The sequence below is a fragment of the Pocillopora verrucosa genome, chromosome 12 (assembly GCF_036669915.1).
Source record: "Pocillopora verrucosa isolate sample1 chromosome 12, ASM3666991v2, whole genome shotgun sequence".
NCBI classification, from domain to species: Eukaryota; Metazoa; Cnidaria; class Anthozoa; order Scleractinia; family Pocilloporidae; genus Pocillopora; species Pocillopora verrucosa.
Window position 1 is genome coordinate 4,465,621 of NC_089323.1, and position 11,695 is coordinate 4,477,315.

Here is an 11,695-nt window from a genome sequence, read left to right on the forward strand (position 1 = left end):
TCAATGACGATGAACCAAGATTTCCTGCAGCTGGGACAAGGAGCCTATTGCAAACACGATTTTTTTTTGTGTGTGTATTCTGTTTTGTTTTTTCATCTCAATCGCTCAGTGGGGCGTTGGTAAAGACAACACATCAATGAACGGTACTTTCTTCCGCCTTTGATTTTTCCATAGGAAAGATTTTTTCAAAAGCAAAAAATTCCTCGTGTGAATTGTATAAAGTGCGCGATGTAAACAAAATATGGAAATAACACAAAAATCGAGCCTCAACATGAGCGGTTGCCGCGAAACTTCCGCCAGATCCGAGATCATCACACCTTTCTGATTAACTAACTTTTGTTTGAAAAAAACTCGGTTTCTTTTGAAGATTTCAGAAAATTTTCCAATAGAAACGTCAGGTTGAATATTTGAATTCAGTTTATCCAAGTAAACCAAGATGGGGAGTAACCTTAAGAGACAAAGTTAGGTAAAATGATTACTAAAGCCACATAACTTTGAAAATGAACCCGATTTGGAGAAAAAAAATTCTGAAGTTCTAAAGCGTTGTTCCTTTTGAATTAAACTACCGCTTATAATGTCCGCGGCCGAGAAATAATCCCAAAGATGAGGGATGTTTAACCGCAAAACGCAATACTAAAATGCAGGTAACCTGTCTCCAACCATATCTTTTATTATCGTATTAATATTTTAAGCAACAGCCTTCGCAAGAAAACAGCCTTTGCCAGAAAAAAAGGCTTAAGATTCCTTTTTAAACAAACAAATGGCATAAACGGCTGCCGATATGATAGTTGGGTTGAAAATCTAACTTTGTTTTTATTACTCTATTTATAATTATTAAAACCTACAATCTATTGGCGTACGCCAGGAAGGCCGCATAAGCGTTCTCTTCAGATAGGTTTTTGAAACTTACTCTGGCTTCAGTCCTCGTCTGCTAAGTTGCGCAAAAAGACTTGAGATGTTGGACAGCATTTCGTTTTTTTCGCCTACCCTTCGGTGAAGTTTCTTTCCCTTTTTAATTATAACTGTCGTGCGACTGTCAACTTAAGTTGAATTGTTAATGCACGAAACGTCTACGTTGACAGGAGCAATGGTTCGCTTTTAATGCACCTTGTAAAATCTTGTCAGAAAATCACTTCGTAAATAAAATATTCAGCTTTAATCCAATGCTCTTTTTCAAACTTTCTCAACGATCTTTGTCTGGGTAATGTAATGTACACTCGCTTTGACATATTGCATGGGATAATGCATAAGAGTACCACCAGCTGATTGCATTAATTTTAAAGTTTATGTCATTAGTAACCGTGGCTGTCTATTTTTGAGAATAAAATAAACGCAAATGGTAAACAATTAGTCTACTGAGCAAGACTTTCCATTGCATGATCTCTAACGCTTCAGCCATATGGTCTCCCTTAAGTTTACTCTGGATCAGGTAGGTGCTACACCTCCTCGCTCTTGATTCGGCATGTGCTTAATTCTGCTCTCTTAACATGTCGGCAATATCTATATTCGTCCCACGCTCTTTTTTTAAATTTCCTTATTGTTGTTTTGCATGAAGCATCTAAGATATTGATACAAAGAAGGATAGTTAATTTGCTAATCAGTCATGAAATTACGGTAAAGACACCTAGTTGGATTAATGATACCTACTTTCGCGCGCCTTATCAAATCACCTTCTTTTGAGAACAGTAATTGTCAACTTTCTCTGCGAAAATTTACACATGCAGTTGGATAAATTTACAAGTCGTTTCCGACTTTTCTGAGAAGTTGTCATCGTCGCAATCTAAACGTACAAGTCCAGATACCAATTTTTTGTAATGGCCCCTCTTTGTTCAACATTGTAGCCCACATATCAACGGCTTGGCCCGTTTTAAACGTATTATCAAACGCAGATTCTTGTCAGTATACTTTCATTAATCTTATTCATGTTTTTATAGTCAACGCGTCTGAGCTAGGCGTAAATTGGTATTGCACGATGTTGTTCGTATAAAAGGGTTAAATTAATTCCCCGCTATTTGGCCTCAAGCCATTTTTTTGGGAAGTGGAAGTCATCGTCGAATTGGCTGGATCCTTAACGGATTTGTCTGAATTATTTGGTTTTAAGACTACTCTATCTCGATATTTAACAGGTAAGACGTTCCTACTGTTATTCAATGATATGGTTAAAATGTTGCGATAATCTTATGACGTTTGCATTCAAATGAACAGAACTTAGATCAGCTGTGTTTTTATTGGGAAAAATTGGACCAAAAAACGGGTAAAAGCATAGCAAATGTTGACTTCAATAAAGAACCGCGGAATGAGTCTCTTTTTCTCGTTAATTATTTTGTACTTTTTCTATTTCCACTTGATATTTAGTTGAAACTCGGAAGTTGAAAGGTTTCCATTTCTCAGACCGTCCTCATCTATAGCGAAGTGATCGTGTTCATTCTCGAAATGGCACCAACTTTAGGAGAAAATTATGCGGGTTGTTTGCAAAGTGCTAAATCAGCGTCCGTTTTACATTTAATGATAATTTTTTTGGCAGAGAACTAACTCTTGAGTCACGATGGTCAAGTACGAGGTTTCTTCTATTGTGATTACCACTGTGTTCTTGGTCCTCGTCGTTTTGGTCGTCACTGGCAATATAGTTGTTTGTTTGATTATCAAGAGAAGTCGGCAAATGAGGTATGTCGCCGGTAACGATCGAACAGTAAATTGGATACGTTTTTATGCAGTTAGATTGAGACCTGTGCTTGTAGATTTATTGCTTACGATCATAAAATATATACTTTAAAATTCTGCCAACGTCATTATCATCATGTCTACCTTTTGTTTGACTCTGAAGGACTCCCATAAATTATTTACTCGTGAACCTGGCTGTCTCCGATATTCTGTTTGCGACGTTTATTGCACCAAAACTTATTTTCGGCTTGAATTTGAGCCACCCAGAGGGAGCAACAGGTTCCATCCTCTGCAAGTTGATGACTGGTGGAAATTTTGCTTGGATTCCTGGAGTTTCTTCTGTTGTTACTTTGGTTACGATTGCCGTGGAACGATATTATACTGTAGTACATCCAATGGATCCAAATAGAAAAATGACTAAGCATAAGCTGAAGGTGAGTTATGGTATAAATTGGTGGCGCTCTGGAGGAGGGTGATTGCTATGCATCTTTATTTACCTTTGTACTATTGCAAAGTGTTTTTATTTTTTTTTTTATTCGCGTATACTATCGTTGCGCTGTTCTCGTAAACTTGGCAATGCCACTTAATAGCACAATAAATGATGATGGTTATACAGGCTATGAAAAGTGATTAGTTTCACGAAAGCAATCATCATGGGGTAATAAAGAGGATCTCACGTCAAAGTGAGATAAAATTAATCATTTTCTCAGTTCAACAGAGACAGCGCCGGAAATTTGGCGTCGGTGGCGCATAATAAGTGAAAATGCAGTTTGGCCGCGAGAGCGCACGCGTGCAAAGAAGTGACATATTAACTGAGAAACGATATGTTTTTTGTTGTTAGTCGTGCCCAAAAAAACACTCACTTACACGTTTTCCTTTCACTTACCTTTCCAGGTGATCCTTCTTTGTTCTTGGATATTCTCGGTGATTTTCAATATACCTCTCTTTCTTGCCCGTACTTATAAGAGGGAAGATGGAAAAAACCACTGTGTGCTAAGCTGGCCCAAAAAGTGGATGTCCACAGCCAATTGTTATGCATGGTTGTTCCTGGTTGTTGCAGCTGTTGGTTTGATGATTACTCTTTACTCTCAAGTCGTGCTTCCTTTATGGTTGAAACCAAAGAGTTGCGTTCCTTTAAGCTATAAGCAACAAGTAAGTCAAAATGTATTTCATTAATAATACATTGCATAATGATGGCGGCATGGAAACTTGCGTTTTTCTGCGCTTCTCGCCGTCGGTTTCTTTTACCTTAAAATTCTCATCTTTTACACTTTTCGCGACATTTCCCTCACACTAACGGAAGAAATTTCAGCAGTGCGTGCATGCTATTTGTAATTTGCACTCATGTTACAACTTTGCATTCGTATTATATAAAGAACCGAACTCGTTTTCAGCCAATCAGACGCGGGTAATTTTTTATATATATTCGTTATAACTGACCTGTTCACATTTGGGAACTCGAACGCTTTATTCTTCATTTTAATCAGATGATCCACATCTCAGTGACCCTATCTGTGCGTCTCTTAATAATCGATAGCCCAATTGTAGTCATTCTTCTATAAGATCACCCTCTATGAAAATATGATATATATACATATATATATATATATATATATATATATATCATTTTGAACAAAAACTAGATTAAATGAAAACGTCAAGCAAAGGACGGGATTAATAAAAGTAGGAATTCTCTCATAGATAACAAATACACCTGCTTTGATTTTGCTGAAAAGAAGCCTTGAAGATAAATCAAGAGATTGATTGTCAAAATTTAATCAGAATGACTATCTTTGTCTTTTTTATTTACAGGGTGTGATCAGGGTGCGAAAACGAATCACCATGATGGTCATAACAGTCAGTGTCATTTTTGCGATTTGTTGGGGAGCAGAGTCAGTTGAATACGTTTTAAGGACTACTACTACCCTAAAAATCACGTTTGTACACATTGCCATTGTCGACATATTGGTGTTGTTCAATTCAGCCGTCAATCCTTTGGTGTATGGCCTCCTGAACCATCAGTTTAGACAAAAGATCAGGGAAGTGATTTGCGGCACACGCGCTGTAGCACCTAGGCAAAGGACTATAACTATCGAGGAAAATACCAGTATAGAGACTAAGCTTTAGTTGGTAGCATAGTTGACTTTATTGATTAGAAAATAGAAAGTTGTGTTAAGGAGTAGTGTCTTAGAGCTAAAGATTATTTGTACATTAAACGAATGAAGAGTACTTATGGTGCCTTTTGTATACTCAGGATTTCTCGCAATTGCTACATGACATATGAAATGTACACATCAGCTTAGAAGTCATCCTGAAAATTCGGAGATCTTGAGCAAAAAATTTAAATATTTACCCGAATATGTCATTGTTATGTCGTTTCTTCTCTTTTAAAACGAGTAATAATTACGGAGAAGAAATATTACCAGGAAATCATCTGTGCGTGCACATTCTGTGATGATGCATGTTTGATATTCAATTGAAGTAGTAAATTTTCAATTTTTAATGTACATCTAGATTCTTTAAGTTGGTAAAATATGTAAATACACCACACGAACTATCATTGTACAAAGATATAAAATATACAACACTCGGATAAAATGAATAAAGAAATTCGGATAGTACTTTTTTAACTGTATACTATAAAATATGAGAATATAAAATAAAAGTGCCTTGTGATTGTTAACTAAATAGGAAAGTAACTTAGAGTTAAAACAGCCAAGGAGTTTGACTCAACTATTTCCACGGGTAGTTCATTTCATAATCTTATGGTCTTTGAGGAAAGGAATAAAAATAAACGTTTTTTGTCGCCATACCTTGCCTATATTTGAAACGATGACTACCTCGAGTTCTTACTTCATAATAGGGTTATAAATAGCTATTTACATCAATGGTGACACAAGATGAGTGTTTTTACTTTGGTGGCTATTTTGCTCCTATTTGAGTTACATTTGAGTTCAATACTACCAAGTTGGCATGGATTTTAGGAAGAGTACATCGACTTTGGCTTAAACATAACTTTGGCCTCCAAACAAACCATTCAGGCAGGACTTGAGGCGGCCGTAAATCGTTCTTGGCGTGGCCTTGTTCGTTCTGCCATCTTTTCTAGGCCCTCAAAGGATGCTTTCCAGCAACTTCTTCTAATCTTATTTTCGTTCGGTGGAAATATTGTAAGCAATTCAGGTCTTCAGTATAAGCATCCTCGCGGTGTATGTACCACACCCGTTAAAAGTAACCAAAATGGAATCCAATATGATATGTGCGATGTCTGGTTCCATGCAAAGTGCGATGTAAAGTGCCATGCTATTGACTTGGTTATGTTCATTCATATGTTCATAGATATGTTCAAACTGCAAGTTCCTCAACTTCTCTGACTCGTTTTAATGATTCGATCGATTCTCTCGCTTTCACCACTACAGGAAACGCTAACTGATTCAGAAACACCGCTGCGAAACTTTCATTAGACGTACCACAAAAACAGCAACAAACATAAACATCAGTCGAAAGCTAAAAACTGCAAATTGACCGGCCTTCTGTTAGACTGTCAAAGCATATACAGCTATTTCAATTTACGTTGTCGGATCAAAGCCTCAAGCCTACAAGACAAGACCGAAGGGGAATATGGGATCTTAATGAATAATTATCAGCAAAATTAACAATGCCTCGTCCATACAGCGAAGATCTCCGATGTATTTTCAGCCTCCATGTCCATCTCGCGCCGACAACCCCGAAAGCGTAAAATTAATTCTAATCTACCCATACCGCCTTTCGGTCTTGTCCCGTACCCTTGAAGCTTTGATCCGACAACGTAAATTGAAATAGCTGTATAACAAAATCGTGGATATGCTTGCCATCGTCGAGGATAAAACTTGGTAATGAATCCTTGAAAGATGATAACCATGGAGCTGTTGTTTAATATTCCATATTGACTCGAAACTTGTAAGAAATTTTTCGAAATCTGCAAGGGAATATATGAAAATCGTAAATGCGAACTTCGATTTAAGAAATTAACATGGAAGCGATCTTCGCAGTAATAAACACTACTTAAGAAATGGTGATAAGGCCTGAAAAAAATTCAGGCTTTTACAGGATTTTAACCCGTTACCTCCGCGATACCAATGCAGTACTCCACCAAGTAGCTTTTGCTGTCACTATGATTGTGTTATACTCTCAGGTCATTGTGGCGTGACACGCGTGACTATAGTCATGTGATCAGCAAGTCACCCGAGTCGTCCCAAACGCAAACCTGAACTGGACATTAAAAATTTTTGTTGTAGCTAAAAAAAAAAAAAAAAAAAATGTCCAGTTCAGGTTTGTGTTTGTGATGACTCGGGTGCCACGAGTCTCGACGGTTCGTGAGACTTGCTGATCACATGACTCTAGTCATGCGTGTCACGCCACAGTCCTTTTCATCTCCTGGTGCGATCCTGATGATAGTAATCCATTGAACTATAGACAACATGTGAGTTTTTAGACCAACATCATTTTTCCCAAAACAAAATGGCAATATAAACCGATTCTAACCTGGTCTTTGAGCTCAGACACTTTCAGGGACCTCTGTGTGTAGATATGGAAAATTGGATGACAATTTCACATTTCAGGATTAGATTCACTGACCAGAGTTGTCAAATGAATTCTTCAGTAGGGATGCCTGCGATGTATATCTAGAATAACGTGTTTCGCAGCATATTGGGTTCAAACTGACCCTGTCGACCGCCACACCCTCCCTCCCTCCTCAAACAATTTGGTTTATCATAAGGCCCAACAGAAGTCACGGTTTGCGATTAAAATATGATCTCCACATACCGCTGAGCTGAATTGAGCTTTCTCCATTCTCAGGGTGTGCTGGGGGTGCGGAAACGTATCACTCTGATGGTCACAACAGTCAGTGTCATGTTCGCAATTTGTTGGGGAGCAGAGTCAGTTGAATACGTATTAAGAATCGTCTCGAATCTCAACATCATCTTTGTCCATATTACTACTGTCGACACGAAGATGCTGTTTAACTCAGCTGCCAACCCTCTTTGTGTGTGCAAGAGGTCAAGGGAATGATGTGTTGCACACGCCTTGTGGCACCCAGGCCCTGGGCTGAAACGGCTGAAGAAACTAAGCTTTGATTAAATACACGATAAACTCTGATTTGTCCACGTTATCAACGAACATTGTAATATTGGTTTCATCAAATGCACAACACTGAGCTAAAACCCATCGAGGAGTCTGACCGGTTTTGTTGTAATCAAGGCGTATCTGTCAGGAGGACAGCTTGATAACTAAACGAGCTTAAGCGAGGGATCAGCTATTGCCGTGGATCGTTCGATCTTTTACTAACAGAATTAAGGCCAGCTAAGATTTTAAAAACTACACCAAAGTTGAATGTACGCCCTTATTAATTCCCCAGATCTTAAAAACTTGTATTGTTTTTGGACCCTAAAATACTATTTTATCGTTAATCGGTGTGTTTTTTTGCGAAGGCTATCCGAAGTCTCACACCACCTTTAAGATTTGTGTACGTACTTTATCCCAACACCAGTGGTTGATATTAATATTTTATCAAGATTTTATTCATATAGGGCTAAAGTTTTGGGGAATTTGGTATATAATCAGTAATATGTAAGTACTAAATTTATCCCCAACGAATGCTTTTCATTTAACTCCGTTATTTTTACTTTAATTTTTTATCGTCACCACGACGAGAAAATGCATTCATTTTGTCTCTCGATTCCTATTTCGAAATAAATGGCTCCACTACAGACTCCAAGAAAATATCTATAGTAGTCATTTGCAGTCTGCATCACAGCCTTTTCAAAGCTTATCGAGTGATAACACAGCCTTTTCGAAGAATTCAGCTTGTAAAAGAAGAGCACAGTAAACGGTGCAAACCTCAGGGCGGACCGAAAATAAATGGGGGTTTGAATCGAGTCCGGTAAAGAATGGCTTTCACCCGACCCGACCTGACCCGAACCGACCCAAACCTTCCCCGTTTCTCCTCTCCTTGGCTATTATCGTGCCGTGTAACGTTTCGCTCCGTTTTACTGAATGAACGCCTGTAAAAGACTGGTGATAACAACAACAACTAAATATAAGCTCTAATTATAGATATATGCTAAACAGCTTAGGATACATTACATCATTTCAACATATTCTATTTAAAGTTTAGTTTCAGCTTGGCTTGCCTGGCTTAGCTCATGACTCAGCAAGACAAAGTAAATAGAGGAACATTTTAGATTTTCTGGAGTATTTTAGAACATAAGTGTACGATATCTAGCAATCACGGTCGGAAATCAGTCGATCGATAAATAACCTTGTACCTTTATACATCGTTTTATCTAAAAGATGCGCCTTCATTTATGACATTTATGGCAACATGAACTTTTTCATATTATTTACTGGTCAAAAATTTGCACAAAAACCTTATATTATTTCCGTGATATTCACAACAGTCCTAAGGACGAAAGGAAAGCGTTAAAGGACACCACATAAAAGAGGTTAGAACGTAGTTTGTAAACCAAAGTCTTAATCCTTCCACTATAATCATTCCCTTTTTCACAATCGTATTGACATAAATCAGTTTTTGACCATCAGATGAAATTGAAGCGCGGAAATAAAACTTGAAGTGGTGAGCTGTCATACAAACCTTTTAAATTTAGAGCAGTGATAGGTACTCAAGAGCGTGTGTCAGTAGCTTTCCTGTTCGATTCTTATGAAATTAGAGATTGTTTTCTTATAAGACCGGCTTTTTGTACACGGCTTGTGATAAAGACGCGTATTCCCTTAAATATTCGATTTTGGTGATAAGAATGCTTTTAAAATTAACAGTAGAGAAACGGGTTTCAAGTCGAGTTAAAGAAAACTAAAATATTCGCCATGCCCCCATATTATGATGAAATTCGATAATCGGTGAAACTCAAAGATATCACAGTTTCCAAATAAGAAGAAAAAGTACATTCCAACGTTAAGTAGGTCTACCTCTCGACATAGCAGATTGCTTGTCTGATTGTCTGCTTTACTGCTCGTCTCACTTCACTTATCTTCCAGCAGTAAAGGAACGGGTTTAAAGTAGAGTTAAAGAACATTAGGACAATTGGCATTCCGTAGATTAAGAACAAATTCGAAAATCTCTTTGAACTAAAAAAGATTACAATTTTCACTGTAAAAAGTGGTACATAACAGACAACTAAAGCTAACTGCACCCACAGTGCATTGTAGACTGCCTTTCTGTATTGCTCAATGCTCAGTGCATTCGGTTGGCTCGGCTGTTGCTGAAAATAGCCTTGTATTTGAGCCTGATGATGATTAAGAGCGCGGAAAATCTTTGTGTAGGAGGCGATTGAAATCAACAGGCAAGATGGTGTATATATAAGGCTGCACCAAAGGGCTATACGGTAATTGAGATGAGTGAATAAACCAGCGACTAGACATACAACCCAAACGATAGCTAACATAATATACGTGCGCCTCAAAGTTACAATCTCTTTGTATCTCTGTCCCAACAACATGGCGAGAAGTCGGTCCACGCTTATGGCCGCCATTGTAAAGAGAGAAACTCCACACAATGTAAAGCCTGCCATGTAGCCTACGTCCCTCGCGTATCGACAAAGACTCCAGTGATCGTTAACCAAGGACATCCAGTAAGTTGCAAAGAGAGGCTGGATAACAAGACCAACCAACAGATCTGTGGTTGCTAGACAACGATATAAGAGTTTGGATGGCGGATGGAGGGAAGATTCCTTGTGAAGGGCAACAAGGATAAGAGAATTCCCAAGAGTTGCTGTGATGGAGAGGAGAATGTTGACTGCTGAGAATGAAAGTGATTGTTGTTTAAACTCACCCACCCAAACTGGGGAACATAGCGATTCTTCAAATGCTTGCGTATGTGTTCCCCTTTCCGTTAGATTTGTTGTCGCCATCATCCTGCCGTCGTTTCCACTCTCTTGCAGGTTATCCTAAGTTAAAACGAGGAATATTTCGTCTTAACAGCACCCTTTAAGTCAAGGTCTGTTAAACCTTAATTTTTGAATAATAATCACAGAGAGTAAAAATTCATCACTAGCTTCTGACTTTGTAAAATGTCCGAAAGCTGTGAGGTTTGTCACACAAAAAAAATTGTATTAAGGGGAAAGTAAACCTGCATTTGTGATAAAAAAAATAAAACAAATTTTGAAAAAAAATTAAAAAATAAAAAAAAAAAACTTCTTTACTCAAATGAACATTCAAATGACAACTTGTCATTTACTCAAATGAACATTCAAATGAACCTTGTTCAACGCATCGGCCGACATCTTGGGACGCCACGAATCGTTACCAGCTGAGGAAAACTTAGAGAAAAAGTCCAATCTCAAAATCTGTGTCGGTTAGGGATGCAAAGTTGCTCTAGAAATATTAAAATTTTTGGTCTCTACGTGTCGCACATTTTAAAGGGTGGAAATGTTAGTCAAAAGATCATAAATAATTCAATGCTCCTCTAACGGGAGACATTGTGAGTGCAAATTATGTCTGGTTCTAAGGCGGAAGTTTCCTACTTTTAATTGATAAACCAAACGACATTTTGGATATGGCACCATATAAAGGGGACAAATTTATATTCTCTGTGACCATTGTTTCAAAAAAAAAATTGTGAAAACATCAATGTTTGATAAGGAAAACCTTCACTGAAAGCTATTGACAGATGATGAAGAGCTTATGTTAATGCTGAGATATTGGGGCATACCAGAATCATGATCACATGCGTACGGAACACTCGAAAAAGCAAAAAGATTGCAGCGCAGATGTTACTTGGTCAGGAAGCAGTTGGATGAGTCTATGATCACCAATACCATGTTATTTCAGCCAAGGTTTTGTTTTAGTTATTTTGAAAAACTACACTTGTACACGCTTTTTTTTTTCTACAATACGTTCATAGGCGCAAAGCATACAGCTACAGAAACCTTTTTACATTGTTTGCTTAATAAACCATTTAGTAAGATAAACTTTTAATTTTTTTTGTTGAGTCATTATTTGATTGTAGAACATTTCCGTAGTAACAATTTAAGTTGTTATG

The 11,695-nt window shown here is 37.7% G+C and overlaps 2 protein-coding genes across 3 annotated transcripts; one reads left to right on the forward strand and one right to left on the reverse strand.

The window, feature by feature from the left end:
• The first annotated feature begins 1,359 nt into the window (after window positions 1-1,359).
• On the forward strand, window positions 1,360-5,437 carry LOC131793463 (QRFP-like peptide receptor). 2 transcript variants are annotated; one of them, XM_059110878.2, is made up of 6 exons: window positions 1,360-1,429; window positions 1,935-2,126; window positions 2,525-2,664; window positions 2,825-3,095; window positions 3,556-3,813; window positions 4,474-5,437. In XM_059110878.2, exons 3-6 carry the CDS (start codon window positions 2,546-2,548, stop codon window positions 4,786-4,788), a joined length of 963 nt encoding a protein of 320 aa, XP_058966861.1. In that variant the 5' UTR covers window positions 1,360-1,429; window positions 1,935-2,126; window positions 2,525-2,545; the 3' UTR covers window positions 4,789-5,437. The 2 variants fall into 2 exon arrangements, with proteins under 2 accessions (XP_058966861.1, XP_066015483.1); XM_066159386.1 differs by lacking the exon at window positions 1,360-1,429 and having other exon boundaries at window positions 1,830-2,126.
• A 4,183-nt stretch (window positions 5,438-9,620) lies between these two features.
• Window positions 9,621-10,565, reverse strand: LOC136277415 (melanocyte-stimulating hormone receptor-like). Its single transcript, XM_066159444.1, has one exon. It carries the CDS (start codon window positions 10,563-10,565, stop codon window positions 9,621-9,623), a length of 945 nt encoding a protein of 314 aa, XP_066015541.1.
• Window positions 10,566-11,695: the final 1,130 nt, after the last annotated feature.